The sequence below is a fragment of the Martes martes genome, assembly GCF_963455335.1.
Source record: "Martes martes genome assembly, contig: SUPER_18_unloc_1, whole genome shotgun sequence".
NCBI classification, from domain to species: domain Eukaryota; kingdom Metazoa; phylum Chordata; class Mammalia; order Carnivora; family Mustelidae; genus Martes; species Martes martes.
The window spans coordinates 885,015-903,655 of record NW_027666704.1 but is presented as its reverse complement, the minus strand read 5'-3'; the positions used below and the strand labels follow the sequence as shown (position 1 = coordinate 903,655).

The window sequence follows — 18,641 nt, the reverse complement described above, 5'->3', positions numbered from 1 at the left end:
AAGAGATGGCGGGGCAGGGGGGAGAGATGCTGTTTTTGATCGGATGATCAAAGAGAAGTCTTTCTGATGAGGATGACATTTGAGCAGAGACCAGAGCAAGTGCAGGGGCGAGGCATGTGGCTACGTGGAGGCAAAGTGTTCGAGACAGGAGGAGGAAGAGTGAGTGTAAGGGCCCGAGGCGGGAGCATGCTCAGCGTGTTTGAGGAGAGAGAGGAGGCCCGTGAAGCCCAAGTGGACTGTCATTTTACATCTTGTGACCCAGAATCCCTTTATGAATCAGCCACTTTTTAAAAAAAATGACAAATCTAGTCTAACATGCTGCAAATCTGATATGTTTTCCTTGCGAGCGACTTCGAGTTTTGAAGATGAAAGATCCCTCATAGAAATTAAAAAAAAAAAAAAAATCCTGAAGGTGGTCAAAATAGATAAAAGGGAAAAAGACACCCACCGCTATGCAAAACAACTTTTGTCATTCTTAGAATGATGCAAATTTCATTTCAAAAAAACTTATTTAGAAAAAGCAAAGTTCCATCGGAAGCATTCTCAAAAAATTGGATTAAAAAAAAATTGGACGAAAAGAATCTCTGATTCTTTTCATGGCACAACGTTCCCGAAAATGAAAGGTATTCAATTTTATTTAAGAGATGATTCTAAACATGTTATAACTGAGTATGTACATGGAAAAGAATCAGAAAGAGGCAGAGACAAATCAAAATATTGATTTAGGGAGAGGTCCGTAGATAATTGTCTTCATTTTGAATTTATAGGATTTCAGAAACATCTATCATAAAACAATTTAAAGGTGTTGAATGTGCCACAAGATGGTCAAAGTTAACACCCAAGGAGATGGAAAATCCATCAGAAAGAATTTTTAAAATTGCTCACTAGATGAGCTGGGGTTTAGGCAAATTGTTCTAGAAGCACAAAGGGATAAGCATGAGCACCTCAGTCAGATAAATCTGCGTCTGTGGTTAGTGGCTGTGTGACCTCTAGAAAGACACTCAACAGCTCCAACTATTGATTTCATCATCTTTAAAGTGAGCATAATAAGGGAGGGTCTAAAAAGATGATGTACCGTGTGCAGATAAACAATAAATAGAGGCTACCTGTACCAACAGAGCTGGGTTTGAGGGGCGCCTGGCTCATGGGCTCAAAGGATTATGTTCCTTTCAGTCCTTCTGCAGTTTTTCCCAGGGACAATTGTCAGCCTGGCACATTCATGCAATTTCCCAACTGCCAGTAGGCACAGGCAGTTACGTCTCCTTAGCAAAACATCTATTTTAAATGTTTTCTTTTCAATTGAACATATGCACTTCTTTTTTTTTTTTAAATAGAATTAGATTTTATGAGTCATTGAAGGACAGAAGTTACTTCCTCCCCAAATTTGCTGTCGTCGTGGTCCAGCAAGAACTCAGTTGCAAGGCACACTGGGAAGGACGTCAACCCAGAATGCACTGGGGGACGGGGAGGGGGGTGGGGATGATTCCATTTGTAGGGCTGGCCCCTGATGGCGTGTCCATCGAGCACCAAGAGCATCCGAGGGGTCCTGGTAACTCGGGATTGGCTTAGGGCTGGCAGCAGTACCCAAGGAGGTGGTTTGATGTAAGGGCGTGGCTGTAGGAAGCCCTGGCGTAGTCTCATTTGGCAAAGGTTGGGTTGCTCCTCCAACTATCACATGTTGGAAAAAAAGAGAGACAGAATTTTATTGGAAGGAGACAACCCAAAGACAAAGATGTACCTGAGCCTTGTGAAGAACTAAAACTTCAAGGCTTTCTAGAATAGATCTCTTGTTTCTTTCTGCTTGTTTCCCTTGTCTCTCCCCGATCATGGTAACGTAGCTCCCCTGGCCCCTTGCCGGTTGTCTATCTGCCCACCTCCCTGGGTCCTACTTCATACCCGCAGAGAAGAGAATCTGATCGGTTCGGCCTAGGTCAGACGTTTGATTCCTGGCCCAGTCAGCTGGGAGTTGGCTACTACGAACTCAACTGGGACCTTTAGGAAGGGGCTGTATCTACAGGGGAGGGATGATGGCGCTTGCGTCAGGTGGGAGATGCCATCTTGAGTGCAAGGCAAGGACATGGCGGGCTGCTGGTGGTACAAACATGGTGCCGAGTGCCTGCAAGGAAGCCGGTGAGAGCTTCACCGGTATGAGGGCTTGAGGCAGTGGAAGTATCAGAGGATCCCGAGCTCAGGAAAGAACTCAGGAGTGCAAGCCAGGCCTATAAAGTGGGCATGGGTAGGAAGAGACAAAGTCTGCTTCTCTCTGCCTTCTTAACAGTGGCCTTTGCACATTCATTTAGCAATCAAAGGTCCGTAGAAATCCAAGGAAGAGGAGGAAAGGTCCTAGCCCTTGAGCACATGTGAAAGGGCAAAGCTTGGAAACCCGGGGCGGGGGTGGGGAGAAGAGGAGCATCCGTTGCTTGATTCTGATGGTGACTCTAAGACTACAGAATACAGAGGAAAGAAGAGTTGTGTGTGATGTGTGTCCTTGACCACACGCTGATTTGAGGGAGGCTCTGTGAGTTTGCATAGATGCGAGATGCATCATCTGATACGTCTTTGCAAAACCCTCTGAAGGAGAAGCAATTCCTGCCCCTTTTTGAAAGCAGGGAAGGTTTAGTGTCTGTTACAAGGTCTCAGAGTGGGTAAGCGGTATAATTGGGATTAAACCGAGGACTAGCGCTTGCTAAAGCGAGGGCTCTTACCCACGGCACCGTACAGCTTCTCCAGAGGAGCAGATCCATCTGAGCCATAAGAACAGCTTACAGACAGGATTAATTCATTGGCCAGCTTAGAAAATCATTAAAGATCACTCAATAGGTAAATGCTTACTGACACTCCCTTGAAAGTGTGGGGGCCTGCGGTTAGAGTTGCCCACACTGTTGATCTTCTCTGTCTGCGGTGTCTTATTAAAAGTGGCAGGCGTGTCCCCCCTCCCGCCCCCGGCAGTCACATGGACATCCTGTCGCATCCCACTTTCAGCTGTCTTGGAGGAAAAAAATGATGATTTCTTTGAATTCTCTGCCCTATCCCGGGCCCCCCAAATACATTTGGCACGTGCCTCGCAGTCAGTGTTTTCAATCAAATGACCCTTACACTCGCGCTCCAGATGGGAGACATCCTGTCCAACCATTTTGCATGATGCGCTGTGACAGACAAATGTTTAGTTCCATTTACTTACTGATCAAATACGGGAGATAACGGGGAAAGGAGATTTAAAACTGATGAAGGTGTTTCGTGCGGAGGGGACAAGGGCAGCGGATGAGGAAGAAAAACACCGATAACAATGGCAATCTGGGAAAAACACTTTGGAAGTTGAGCAGACTGGCTAGGTTGAAGAGAAAGATGGTGAGCTTGCCTTTCTGAGCTTTTAATTGGAGTTGACAGTGGGACACCCACGTAGAGAAGTCCTGTAGCCAGCTGGAGCTGACTAGAACTCAGGAGAAAGAAGGAGGATGGAAATATAAGTCAAGATTTTCATCAGCCCAGAGAGATGAGGCTTGAAGCTTTGAGCTACGATATGTCCTCTTTGGAAAATTGAACAAGTAGGAGATATTGAGGATATACTCAATATATACTTTCTGATTTTCATGTAGGAGGTACAGCAAATAGGTCCTAATCGAAAACTACTGCATATGACCAGAAGAAAGATCTTTTGAGGTCTTGAAGTAATTTAATCTGAAGAGTGGGGGACATGGGGGCTCCTGGCTGGCTCATTCAAAAGATCACATCACTCTTGATCTCGGGGTTGTAAGTTCAAGCCCCCTGATGTGGGTATAGAGATTACTAAAATAATAATTACTAAATTACTAAATACTAAATTACTAAAATAATAATAATAACAATGATAATAATAATGGTTATAGTAATAATAGTAATATTAATAAATTAAAAAAACAAGAGTGGGGAGCAAAGTCAAACTTCAGGGCACTATAGGCAGGAATAATTATGTAAGAATTGGAGGCAGTGGGTGAGGGCCATTTAGTTAGCTGACGCCCCCGGAGCTCCCTCTTTGTGCCTGTCACGCAATTTCTCTTATCACACTTTATTTTAGGTTATGGCTTGAGTTAGTTGCATATTTGTTTTCACAAAGACTCTGAATTCTCTGAGGGTAAGGTCTGTATCTTATTCATCATTTTTGTCCCTTTAATACCTAATACATGACTTGCAAAAATAAATGCCCAAGGAAAGTTCTAAAATTCACTTTGCAAGGGCGCCTGGGTGGTTCAGTTGGTTAAGTGTCTGCCTTCAGCTCACGTCATGATCCCAGGGTCCTCGGATCGAGCCCCGCATCAGGCTCCCTGCTCACTGGGGAGTCTGCTTCTCCCTTTCCCTCTGCCTGCCTCTCCCCCTGCTTGTGCTGTCTCTCTTGCTCTGCCAAACAAACAAATAAAATCTTAAAATAAAATAAAATAAAATTCGCTTTGCTCAAGGTTGGCTCTTGATCGCCGCCGGCAGTGTTTTTCACATTTTGATGTTCCTTACTTTGGGGTGGGAGATGAACTTGGTGGCCTCTGGACAAAATGTATTTGTTTTAAACATAAGTCAGTTGAAGGATCGGTGTAGCAAAGCCAGGCTGGATGTCGCCTGGAGTTGATAGACTCCAGATATGCATTTATTTTTTACAGACACAATGAATTTCCATTTATGACTTTAGTATCAAGTTCTAAAATTTTTTAAACAATATGTTCCAGTGAAAAAGTGAGTTCATGGAAATATTTTTAAAATAAGTAAATTTTAGTCGATGAGGCAGACAAACAGTAAAATCTAGAAGCTGGTATGTGAGAAAACCGAAGCTGGAAGGGTGATGGTCTTATACAGTGTTTCAGAATCTGGTCCTCCCCTAGCTGGCTTCTTTCTCCTTTGTACCTCCGTACGTGCCTCTCTCTCCCTCTCAGCAGTCATAGCCGTAAAATCAGGGACTTCAGACGTACTTACGGTGTTCAAAATACACATTAAAATGAACCCAAAACCAAAGAACTAAAGCCATACGCATCCATAGCCCACCTGGAGTTCTCTCCCACCACATTCTGGGAAACGTTGCTGTTTGGAAACTTATCTGGTCTCCCCACTCCTCGGGGGAGTTCTTAACATCAGGCATCACGGATTTCTTCACAGCGGCATCTTTGGCGGTGCAGTAATGCCTAGCCTAAGAGGGCATCGTTAAGTGTTTGTTTGGAAAATGGAAGGCGAGCAGGGCGCCAGCCACAGGGTTTAATATGCAAAGTACCGGGGTGCCGAAGCCCGACTCCGTACAGTTCAAAGATGATGGGTCTCAGGGTTTCCCCGCATGCAGTTCGTGGTAGAAACAAACCACAGAACGTGGCATTATCTGCAGTGGAGAGCTCCCTGATGTTGGGATTCTAACTAATGAGTTTGGGGGGCAAGCTGAGTTCTTCCAAGCAGAAAGCAAGCAAGTGAAATCTCTCCCTCACTTACTTTTCTCTCTGTGGCCAATGCCATCTGCTAGTTTTAAAAATAATTTTTAAAAGCAAGTGTTTTGGTTCCCTTCAACGTGCAGCAAAGACAGATGCTATTTTTAAGGCTTGTTTTCTATCAAAAAAACCCAAAGAACCAGGGGCTGGGTGTTGGCAGTTCTGGCTGTCTCCACTCTGCCACTAACTTGGATGTGACCTTTTTTTTTTTTTTTTTTTGGGCAAATCTCATAGGCCTTGGACACTGAGAAACAGAAGCGATAATTCTACCTCTCTAAAGATGTCATAAGGGTCAAGTAGTGTTGGTCTGAGGAAATCCCTTGACTTTTCAAAAATAATCGATTACCTTTTACTTCTTGCCTGTAACCTGCCAGCTTTTGTCTTGCTTTGCGGCTGGAGCTCTGTACCCCTTCCCTCCCCTCCTGGACGGGAAGCAGTTAGAGGGGAGGACGTGCCCATGCATCCATACAGCGTCTAGCTCAGAACCTTCCACAGGAGCATCCTGGAACGGACCTGCCTGGGTTCAAATCCCGGCTAGGCCGTCCAGCAGCTAAGGGACCCGAGGCAAGTTTCTTACCCTTTCCTGGGCTTTAGTTCACGTCTTTAAATGGAGGAGAAGGGTCATACTGTCCTGTTGGATTGTTCGGAGAGAGAAAGGCAAAATCGATAAAGCAGTTGGCTCAGTCCCATGACAAATGCTTACAAGATGGTAGCTTTATTTCGTAAGAGGTATCATTCCTAACATTAGACACTCAATACACGTTGGACAAATGCAGCTATGACTGTTACGTAGACGACACAGCTCTGTGCACTGTAAGAAAGATTCTACTGACAGTGGATGGAACATTCGTGATGGGGCCAGCAGCACGTTCGAGCTCTCCACACACGTCCTCATCGTTCTCTCTGGGATCCTGGCCTCACAGGCCCACATGACAGCCTTGTGACTTTGAGCAGCAAACCTCCTTTTACCTTGTGACCCAACCGTACCAACCTATAAATAGAACCAAAACACACATTTCACAACGTAACACCTACGGGTACTTTGTGCGGGGTGCTCTGATCTTTTCCATCCTGTTCTCTTTGATGCTTTTTTTTCATTAAGTTGATCATGTGGCATCAAGGAATGACTTGACCCAAGTGGGCATCTCTGAGAAGAGGTGAAGTTGTTTTTTCATTTAGCGGACACCCCCTGATGGAAGGAGAAGGGGCAAATCTCATGAAAGTGTCCCCCAAGGACCACAACACTCATGTGTCTCACTGAGTCCCAGCAACAACCCTGTGGTTCAGTTATTATTATTATTACTATTATTAATATCCATGCCACGGATGAAGAGACTCAGATGTTTAATAATCTTTCCAAATCATCCAGCTATCAGGAAGCAAAGCTGGGTTCCAAATAAAGTCTGTTTGGCATTGTTCTCCATTCTCTAGCACCTCCTATGAGCTGGTCTTGGGACAGGAACAGGGCTTTCACAGCTGAGCAGCACACAGCCCCTGACTCTAAGAGAGTTCCCATCTCCCTTAAAAGACATGTTTAAAGTTTTCCCTCAATGGGGTATAGATTTCTTTTTCTGGCCCCAATTCTTTTCCTTCTGGATATGCCCTCCGACGCCACTATTTCTCAAATTCTATTAATTCATTTTTCCCCCCATAGTCACTGTGTTAGATATCGACTACAATACCTCAAACCTCAAGGGCTTAGAACCATGATAAGCATTTGCTATCTCACGCTTTCTGTGGGTCAGGAACTCAACAGAGTGGCTAACCTGGGTGGTTCTAGCTTGGGTGTCCCACCTGAAAGTTGTCGTCAAGCTGTCATCTGGGCTGCAGTCATCGGAAGGCTTGACTGGGGCTGGAGGGTCTGTTCCCAGGCCGGCTCCCTCTCGTGGCTGGGGAGTTGGTGTTGGCTGTTGGTAGGAGGCCTTGGTTCTTTGCCAGATGTACCTTCCCGAGGTGCCGCTTGAGCGTTCCCGGGACTGGCAGCTGGCTTCCCCAAACAAGCGATCCAAGAGAGAGCAAAGTGGAAGCCGCAGTATCTTTTGTGACCTAGCCATGGAAATCACACCCGTCATTTTTTACACTATTCTACTGGTTACACAAGTCAGTCCTATTCCTTGTAGGAAGAGGCTGCGCAAGGACGTGAATACCAGGAGGGGAAAATCAGAGGGGGGCTGTCATGGGGGGTGATTACCACAGCTACCTATTATCTGTAATATGATCTATGTATTTATTTTCCATTCTTTATTCCAATTAGCTTTATCCTAAACTGTAATATCCATGAAGTCACAATATTAATGTGCTAATTACATTTTCCAGTACAAACGAATATAACTTGACAGTTATTAATTTAAAAAAAAATTCATGTACCGTCTATGCCCAGTTGCGCATATGCAGTGGCCTTTGGGGGAATAATGGGCCTGAAGATGGGGACCTGGCATAGAGTCCTAGGGGTTTTGATTCTAAATCCCAGCTCGTCCCTGCTCTCCATGTGGAACCTGAGAAACACGGGATGTTGACAATGTGGTTGGCTCCCTTCTCCTAGGACCGCCTGTACTTCGTGATGGAGTACGTGAACGGGGGTGACCTCATGTACCACATCCAGCAAGTTGGCCGGTTTAAGGAGCCTCACGCTGTGTAAGTACAAACTTTTCCCTTGGGATACCTGGGTGGGCTATGAGTTACCTTGGGTTTTCAGCTGAACAGGGATTCTTCACATCTTGGGCTGCTTCTTCATGGCCGGGGGGGGGGGTGGGGAAGGTGTTCTGCTCAATAGGGGATAATTCTTTCTTTCCTTGACACCAGCTAAGAACGTGAAGCTTGAAAACCACAGCTATTTCTTTATCTCGGATGTTTGCTCCTGCCTCCGAAGGAAAGGCCCCGGGGTGGGGGGGGTGGGGGGGGTGGGGATGTCATGGTAGCATTCGTTTGTTCATTCGCCAGGCTTTCTTGAGCGCTTACTCTATGCCAGGCCCAGAGAGTTTGTAGAAACTTGCTCAAGATCACAGAGCTGGGGCGTGTGAGACAGATCCCCACTCTGACCCAGATTTTTGCTCTTGTGCTTTGCCCTACACCATGGCTCACTCTCTTGGATGCCCTCCTTCCCCGGGGAATGACAGATCAAGTTGCTCTGTGGCTGTGCCCTGAGGCTCTTGGGTGGGGAGACTGATTAGGGTTTTGGGAAATGTGTTTCCCCTGCTGAGTCCATTCTGTCCCTGTCAGTCCCCAAGGCAGCCAGGCTTTTCTTTTGAGAACACAGACCTCATCATGTTCTTCCCCTGCTGGTGACCAGGAGCAGCACGTCAGGGGATTCGCGGAGACAACCCCTCCTGAGCAGTTGGCTAAGATCTCATCGTCCCTCTAGAAAGCCCTTCAGGACTCCCCTAGGGCCCATCTGGCCACTCCAGAGGCTTGCTGACTCCTGTTCAGCTCAGCTCTGCCCTCTCCCCTCCCGCCGGCCGAGGTGGTGAGCACCGTATTCCACTAGGGTTTGCCTTCTAGATAGCTCCTGGCGCCATGCCTAGGTCTTGCCACAGTTCTAAGGGGACCCTGGGCTCAGCTCTTCCTTGACTTCTAAAACCTAATGGACCACAGACCCTCATCCCATCATCACACAAAACAAATTGTCAGGATGCTTAACAGAGTTCCCTAAAGCCCCACCTGACCCTGTGCTATCACCGGGACTTTCTGCTTCTCTCAAAATCTCTTTCCTTCTGGGCCTCCATTAACAGCTTACAAAGACAGACGCTGGGGGCATTATTAATTATTAATATTATTTAATGATGTTGGCACCATTATTAAGGGATTACATGGGCAGAGGCTGGGCCATTCCTTAGCAACATAACTTGGCCAGGTCATTTTTTCTCACTGAGCCTTAATTCCTCCTTTAAGGAAAGAGGGAGGTACTAGTAGGACCTATCTCACAGGGTGGTTGTTAGAATTTAATCAGATAATTATCTATAGTTATGATAGGTAGATGGTAAGCCTTCAACAGATTAGCTGGTAGTATTCAGATGCTTGAACTTGCCTTAGACTGAAACTCATTCTCCAGCCAGTCTGCCCTCCCCCACGGCCTCCTCCCCACCTCTCTGCCCACCCAGGTTTGTCCTGAAGGCAGCCTTATGGGTCTCTCAACCCTGTTCACTCGTCCACACCCCCCGCATGTCGTGTTACGAGATGTGTGGCTGACCATCCACGGTGGGACGTGGCTGCCCCACACCTCGTTCAATTCTGTATTGAATTCTGAGGTTTTGCCAGGCATACGGTGTCCTTGAATCTCTCCATTGCTTTTTATTTATTTTTTTCCTAATTTCAGATTTTACGCTGCAGAAATTGCCATCGGTCTGTTCTTCTTACAGAGCAAGGGCATCATTTACCGGTAAGTGAGCGCCGCAGACCCTTCCATCCTCTCTTCTCCCTCGGCTCCTCCCTTCCCTGCCTCTTTCTTTAACTGCTTTTAAAATTAGAATCCCTGGTGGGGGAGGAATCCTCCAGTCCTGACTTGGGCATGTGTTCGCATCGCCCACTGCCCTGGCAGAGTTTGGGCAGCTCTAGATGGTGATGGAAGATCGCTGTGGACCCCGCCACCGGTGATGGTTTGGAGCCTCCAATGGGAGACCCTTTGCTTGAAGGAGGGCAGCCTCACCGGTGGGGGCTCAGCGCTTCCTTCTCTTGCCTTGGGACCCCAAACCTGGGGAGCAAGCAGAGAATCTTGCCTGGCAGGATATGACGGATCCTGTTATTATGAGATGATTTTTTTTTTTTTTTTTTGCTACGTAACTACAATTTAGAACTGAATCTCTAAAATGCTTGTCCTGAAAGACAGGATTAAGTTCAGGACTTGGCATTTGCCCGTTTTTGGAGGAGCAAGTGTACGATCATAGCTGTATGAGTCATACCATTTTATATTTCACGCAAGGCAGGCTCCCGAGCCTGAGGCGGCTCTTTGTCAGTGGTCCGGGCTGTATGAGTCTCCTGCTCTCACCACACGGATGCAAACGGCAGAGGCAGTGTGGGCTCGGGCTGGTTGGTCACGCAAGAGAGGCTGGCAGGGGCCTGGGGCTTCCAGAGGGAACTTGGCATGGGCAAAAGGGCTATCTAAGAGATCGTGAAGAGCCATAAAATTCCATGCCACTCGTGTAGCTGACGGACATTTACTAAAAGCCTACTATGTGCTAGGCGCTCTTCTAGATGGTTCGGGTGCAGCAGAGAAGAAAACAGGCAAAACCTCCTGCCTTGTCAGAATTCAGCTGTAGTGGAGGGAGATGGATGTTAGGTCACAGAGATACAGTCTGTCACGTAGCAATAAGCACTAAGGAGAAAAGCGGAGCAAGGGAGGGGGGCCGGCATGTGCCAGGTGGTGACGGGGGTGCCTGTCACCCTGTGGAGGGCACGGGATCGACGTCTTGCTGCAGCTGAAGGTCGTGGGGCCAAAAAGCGTAAAAAGATGAGCCCTGGCGGTCTCAAGGCAGATAGTGGAGCGGAGGCCGTGGGCACTGGTGGAATGGAGACATGGGAGGTGGGCACCTTGCCAGAAGCCTTCAAAGTCCAGGGGCTTTTTTTGAACCCCTTGAAGTGGTGATATGAATCTAGTGGGGGGAGGGACAATCATCCGGGATGTAGAGTCCCTACTCTGCTTCATTGTTCCTGAGAGCGGAGGGATGAAGGTCAGGAAGAGGACTGGTTTCATCTGCCACGTGGGTGAGGTCAGTGAAGAAACAGAGAGAAAAAAGAAGAATTTAAACTGTAAATTGTGTGCTCATTCTGGCCACGCTTGCCCTCAATGAACCCGTACCGCTGTGTGTGCAAGAGACGCACTTGGGAAGCCTCTGATTCTGTTTCCTCTTTGCCCCAAGTGGGGGCATCTTGTGCCAAATGGCACTCTGGTGTTGAAGGGTCCACATCATCTTCCGCATGACGTGACCCTCGTTCAAGCCAGTAACTTCAGCAGGGGCTTAGCTGAAGAACGGGGATCATGGGTAATCATTCACTCTATGTGATTTTCACTTTATGTGCTGACACTAAAACCTTACTCTTGGGCAGGATGGGTCTTGGCTGGAATAGAACTGGCCAATGAGGATTGCTGAGGAGATTAAATGTGGGACTGTAGGTTAAGTGGAAGAAAATCCAGTCCCAGGGGAGGGGCCGAGAGAGGACATAGAATCTCTTTGACAACTGGGGTGGGATTCAGGGTTGGGTTTCCTGTCTAGTAGGGTCATGGATTGGGGTCTGGGATCCAGGACCTTCGCCATTCCGGTCATAAAATAAAAGATTAGATTTCGGTGCTAAGACTTTGCCTACCTCAAAGCCCTCTCTATTAACACATTCTTCAATTCTTCCTCAACTATTCATACTTTTTAGGGGACACTGATCTCTCTTTTAAGGCATTCAGCGTCTGAATCCCTTTCATTCATGTGTAGGAACAAAATCCATCTCCTGCTGTATAGAAGGAAAATGCCAGATACTCTCACAGCCTCCCTGCATCAAAGGCAGACACACAACCCAGGCTCTGACACTTGTCACACTGACACAACACCATGAACCAGAAGTAGTGACCAAGAAAGGCAGAGACTATAGAATCGAGAGTGGCCATAGTAATCAAATACATCTAGTTTCTGGAGGCATGAGGAGAAGCAGTTCTTAGCAACAATATCCAGAGTCCAGCATTAGGGTTCATGGAACAGGATGTCTGTATCCAGTGGTGGCATCTGTGACACCTTCACTGGCCCAGCTCTGCATCGCAACTGAGCATTGTTCCTGGCTGCCTCCCCTCTAAATCTGCTTCTCCAGCCTTCTAGGAAATTCTGTGGGCTCCCAAGACCTTTTTTTAACAATCCCTTTCCAGGTTGATATGGTTAGAATTGATTTTTGTTGCTCACAATCAAAAACCTTGATTGAGATAGAGTTTGTGAAATTGATAATCAAATGAAAACCAGTAAAAAAAAATTACATGGCAGGAGATATATGGTTTCATAACTTCATTGAGATGACCTTCATGTGGTAAGGTCTTTAAAAATGCTGCACATCTCTCCGTCTTTCATTTAGATCTCTAGTTAATTGGAGACTTCTTAAGTTAAGAGGATGAAGAATTATGTTAGACTTGCCCTCTTTGAGGACTGTGGCTGGAGATGTTGGGTACAGGGGAGAAAAAGATCCTTCCAAGTTTCATGTCTTATTTATGGATCACCATCCCTAGAATGTGTGATGGTTTTGCCCTTGATGGATTTCTGAAAATGAAAGCAATTTCTCCAACCGCTTTCTGCAGGATTATTCCATTGAACCAAAGAATGCAGTAGACTATCAAAAAACATATGTGACAATGAATATGACCGGGTTGTCCCCCAGCTGCATAACCTGCTGGCCGTTGGCACCTGAAGCTCCTTTTTTTCCTTTTATTTATACACTGTGTGAGGGAGGGAGGGAGGAAATTGGGGGAGGGGCAGAGGGAGAGGGAAAAAGAGCATCTCAAGCAGACTCCATGCTGAGCACAGAGCCCGACATGGGGCTCAATCTCACGGCCCTGAGACCATGACCTGACCTGGAATCGTGACTCAGATGCTTAACCAACTGAGCCACCCAGGCACCCCCCTGAAGCTCCTTTTCTATAACACATGAAGTTGTCACCTTTCCTAGTTGCCCAAGCTGCCTGTTTGGGGGCAAGTGGTCAAACTGAGGGGAGCGTCATGGGTCTCTGTTAATCAAATCACATGTCGATCCGGCATGTTTAGGTGAAGCAAGTTGCTATAAAGTCCATTGTAAAGTCAGAGCTGGCATTCAGAGACCACTGTGGCTTGTAGAAGGATGAAGGCTGGATATGGGTGGTACCATGGACAGCACCAAAGATCACTGTATGTTGCGGTTGGCAAGTGGGGTGCAAGTGGGCCTCCCCTTGGATGACCGGATCTCACAGACACAGATAGGAAATGCCAATATGTCTTTTTTGGGTTGTATTCTTTTAGTCGAAGCAACGACAGCAACTCAATTCAAACTAACCTGTTAAAAGAAATATTTTTTAGCTGACATAACAAAAGTCCAGGGGACAGATCTGACTTTGTGCCAGGATGGATCTGGGGGCTCAAATGTTACGAGTGTTCACTTTATCACCTTCCCTCCAAGTTCTGCTTTATCTCTACTAGCTTTCTTCTTTATCTGGTGACCTCTGGCACTTCCAGACTTACGTTCTACCACCCGAGCAGCCCCAATGTAAAAAGAGCTCATTTCTTTCCTAACAATAGTGCCAGAGCCATTGCTCAATGGCTTTGATTAACTCATATTAGGTCACATGGCCATTCCTGGCACAGTCACTGTGACCAGCAGAATGAGGTGTTTCCAATGGCCAGGATCGGCCCCCATGACCACTTGAGGAGCCAGGAGCTAGGATCACTACCACCAATATTATATGGCTTGAGAATCAGGGAAGGATGGTCCTTCAGAGGAATATGGGGAGGTTGTCCTCACAAGATGCTAAATTAGGCAGGGACCACAGATGTCCACCACCAAATGAAGGTGATTTAAGATAGGGATCTGAATTGAATAGTAGACCCCCTTACCTCTCAGGAGGTAACTCTACTGGACTCTACTGAGATTGAGAAAGACTGGCCCATAGATCACCACTGCTCATGGATACTGAAACACCAAGTGTTGACATTGGAGTAAATGTTTAGGGAGGAGAAAAGTGTGTTGATATTGAAGTAATCCAATATGCTGGGAATGTGCAGGCATTGCTAAAAATAATCAAGCTCTCCTCATCAACACAGATAAAATGGAAGAATGTGAGTGTAGCAGATGTCCTTTAGGTTAAAGTTCAAATGTTACCTCCATGGAGATGACACCTTTCTGGCATCCTGTTTACAGAAACCTTCCCCAATTACTAATTCATCATCCTCTTCATTTTCTTCACACTGCCCATCAAAATCGATAGTAGTCATAAAATCAATAATCATCTAATAATTAGATAATATATAATAATTATAATTAATAATCATGTAATAATTATAGATTTGGACACCTGTTAATTATCTTTTTCCCTATACTGGAATTTAATCTGAATAAAAGCAAAATGTTCGTTTACTTTGTTCACCGTATATACCCAGCTCCAAGTATAATGCCTGTCACATAGTAGGTGTGCAACCCATTTTTTTTTTTTTTTTTTTTTTTGAGTGAGAGAGTCTATGGGAACTCTGGAGGTCATGTCTTAGGAATCAGCCTAGGAGAGCCTGGAGCACTTGAAACTAAATAAACTTCTTTCCATCCGTTGTTTGTTTGTGTGTTTGTTTCCTCCTTGATCTTCAGAGATATTTTCAAAAAATAATTTTGTGAAAAATGTATCTTACTATGGAATATAAGCGGTCCTTAAAGTACAAGGACTGACTCTTGAAATGCTGCTGGCTACAAGAGGCCTCTGTGGATGTTCTGCTCTTTACTGAGCTTCCTGCGGCTCTCCCCTGCCAGAGCTGCCATCTCATCGTGTCCTCGTGAGACGCTTGGCACAATTGGGTCTGTAGAAAAAGAGAAACAGACGAGTTTGTGGACCCCTCTTTATCGGCCGGATAATAAACTATCAGAGCGCAAGGGCCAGCTCATACTCACCTCTGATCTTCCCCAACACCTAGCACAGTGTTTTGCACGTCCTGAGTGGCTGGCTGTTGGTTGCTTTGAAATAAATAGCATTTGTTAAATCCTTAAATTTTTATGTCTGCTGCAGTGACCTCAAACTTGACAATGTGATGCTGGATTCAGAGGGCCACATCAAGATTGCTGATTTTGGCATGTGTAAGGAAAACATCTGGGATGGGGTGACCACCAAGACGTTCTGTGGAACTCCAGACTACATCGCCCCTGAGGTAAGAGCTGATGGGACCCCTAACTCTTGTCTCTGTTGCATTGATGTCTCCCCTGTACCCTTAATGACCGTATCAGAGCTGGGAAAGGGCCAGGGGGGTACCTGGCAAGCAAACCTCAGGCTAGTCCTTCTCCTATACTCTAAACCGTTCCTTGGAGATCACACATGCAAATTAACTTTGCACACATCCAGAAGCTCAGGCCCAAAATACATCAAGGTTTGGGGGAAAATTTAAATAAAACTCAAAAAGAACCATCCACCACACATCAGGAAAATTCTTCAAGCTGCTATGGCTCATGGCCATATGATACTGCCTCATTATGACATTGAAATGCTTGTTAAGAGGAGGGAAAGAGAGAGAGGGCTTTCCTGAGCTGACATATGACACAGGATCTATGTACTGATACTAAACCCTGAAAGACTTAGAATTTTTCTTTCTGTGAGTAAGATATAAATGAAAGGGAAAAGATTTAATTCTGGTGCCTCCCCCTCCCTTCCCAAAGGAAACGGTCAGTTGCAGAATGGATTTCCCCAACATGTCATGGTACCGAATTTGTGCCAGATGATAGCCTTCCCTTTTCTCTGAATTGGTGCTTAGAGAAGTGGCATTTTGCAATCTGTTACTAGATTTTTAAGGAAAGGAACTGAGGATGTGGCACAGAGTTTTGGAAATGGGTATTCTAGAATTCTTTTCTTGACTGTCAGTCACTTATTTGGAACAATGGTGATGGGAGGCCACCATGTAACTAAATAATTTGCCACAAAATTTAAAACCTGCATACTCTTTTACCAAAGCAGTTCTTCTAGGAACTTAGCTTGTAACGCACAACACACACACACACATACATACACATGGCTGAAATGATGTATGTTCAAAATCCTTTCTTCATTACAGTGCTGTTTTTAAATAACGAAAAATAGGAAACAGTCTCAATAACTACCAATAAGAAAAGGGTTAGCGAAAATATGGTACATTCACATTAAGAAGTACCATGCAGGGGTGCCTGGGTGGCTCAGTGGGTTAAAGCCTCTGCCTTTGGCTCAGGTCATGATCTCAGGGTCCTGGGATCGAGCCCCATATCGGGCTCTCTGCTCAGCAGGGAGCCTGCTTCCCCCCCTCTCTCTGCCTGCCTCTCTGCCTACTTGTGATCTCTGTCTGTCAAATAAATAAATAAAATCTTAAAAAAAAAAAAAGTACCATGCAGCTCTTATGTACTAACTGAAACGATGTCTGTTGATCAAGGAATGGATAATAGACTGAATTATTTATAGTATGAAATACAACATCAATTTAATTCAAAAAAGACTGAGGTAGAGATATAGAGTGAGATATGGAAAGATCTTTGAAACATATTGTTAAGAGAAAAAAGTCAAGGAAAGTGAACAACTGTATGCCAACAAGCTGGACAACCTTGAAGAAATGGAAAAATTTTTAGAAACATGCAACTTAATAAGACTGAATCAGGAAGAAGTAGAAAATCTGAATAGACCAATTACTGGTAAGGAGATAGAGTAAGGAATAAAAAAATCTCCCAATGAAGAAAAGTCCAGGACTAGATGGCTTCACTGGTGAATTTTACCAAGTATTCAAAGAAAAATTAACACCAATTTTTCTCAATTTTTTTTTCCAAAAAATCAGAGGAGAGAAGACTCCTAAACTATTTTTACAAGGCTAGCATTATTCTAATACCAAAAGCAGAAAAGTACACTACTAAAAAGAAACCACAGACCAATATCCCTGATGGATATAGATACAAAATTAGTAGACTGAATTCAGGAGCACATTAAAAGGATCATTCACCATGATCAAGTGGGATTTATTCCTGGAATGCAAGGATGACTCAACATATGCAAATCAATCACTGTAATACATCACTAATAGAATAAAAGAAAAGAATCACATCATTTTTATAGATGCAGAAAAAATAGGGATAAGACAATGGTGTCCATTCTCACAACTCCCATGCAACATAGCACCAGAAGCCCTAGCCAGAGCAACCAGGCAAGAAAAAGAATAAAAGTATCAGAATTGGAAAGGAAGAAGTAAAAATTGTCTCTGTTTGCATATGCCATGATTCTATACGTAGAAGATCCTAAAGACTCAACCAAAAAGTGTTAGATCTAATCAATGAATTCAGTAAAGTTACAAGATACAATATTAGTATGCAAATATCAGTAGCATTTTTATAAACTGACAACAGATTTTCTGAAAACGAAATAAAGAAATGGATCCCGTTTACAATACCTCAAAATCAATAAAATACTTAGGAATAAATTTAACTAAGGAGATGAAATATTTCTACTCTGAAAACTACAAGACATTGCCAGAAGAAATTGAAGAAGATACAAATAAACGGAAAGACGTCCCATGTTCATGAATTAGAAGAATTAATTTTATTAAAATGTCAATATTACCAAAAGCCATCAATAGATTCAGTACAATCTCTACCAGGATTTCAACTGCATTTTGACAGAGGTTAAAAAAAAAAAACAACACTGTCCATATTTATGTGGAACCACAAAAGACACTGAATAGCCAAAGATTTGAGAAAGAAAGGGGTGCCTGAGTGGCTCAGTCAGTTAAGTGTCAGACTCTTGATTTTGGCTCAGGTCATTATCGTAGGGTTGTGAGATCGAGCCCCATGTCAAGCTCCTCAGGAACCTGCTTAAGATTCTCTTTCTCCCTCTCCCTCTGCCCCACCTTCTTCCCCACTCATGTGCATTCTATCTTGCTCTCTGAAAAGAAAAAAAGGAAAGAAAAAAAAAAGAAATGATTAAAAAAAAAAGAACAAAGCAGGAGGCAAACTTTTGACTTGAAGCTATACTATAAAGCTATAGTCATTAAACAATATGGTATTGGCCTAAAAACAGGTTAAGTAGACGAACAGAACAGAATCAAGAACCCTAGGGGCACCTGGGTGGCTCAGTGGGTTAAAGCCTCTGCCTTGGGCTCAGGTCGTAGTCCTGGGGTCCTGGGATCAAGCCCTGCGTCGGGCTCTCTGCTCAGCGAGGAGTCTGCTTCCCCCCGCCCCCACTCTGCCTGCCTCTCTGCCTCTATGTGATCTCTGTCTGTCAAATAAATAAATAAAATCTTAAAAAAAAAAAACGCACACAGAACAAAACCAAAGCATATGTGGTCAACTAATGTTTGACAAGGAAGCCAATAATACTCAATGGAGAAGACAGTCTCTTTAATAAACGGTGCTGAGATATTAGGGTCTTCATATGCAAAAGAATGAGACCAGATATATCCTACACCACTCAACAAGTAACTCAAAATGGACTAATGACCTAAATGTAAGACCTGAAACCGTGAAACTCCTAGAAGAAAACATAGAGCAAAACTCCTCAACGTGGGTCTTGGTCAT

At 44.8% G+C, this 18,641-nt stretch overlaps 1 protein-coding gene across 2 annotated transcripts in view; it reads left to right on the top strand.

The window, feature by feature from the left end:
- The window catches only part of PRKCB (protein kinase C beta), a 321,917-nt gene that overhangs the window by 266,397 nt on the left and 36,879 nt on the right, over positions 1-18,641 (top strand). For both annotated transcript variants that reach the window (XM_080831716.1, XM_080831715.1), the window contains exons 11-13: positions 7,978-8,069; positions 9,748-9,810; positions 15,136-15,274. In XM_080831716.1, the coding sequence (XP_080687842.1) occupies positions 7,978-8,069; positions 9,748-9,810; positions 15,136-15,274 (294 nt within the window). The remainder of the gene's footprint in view (positions 1-7,977; positions 8,070-9,747; positions 9,811-15,135; positions 15,275-18,641) is intronic.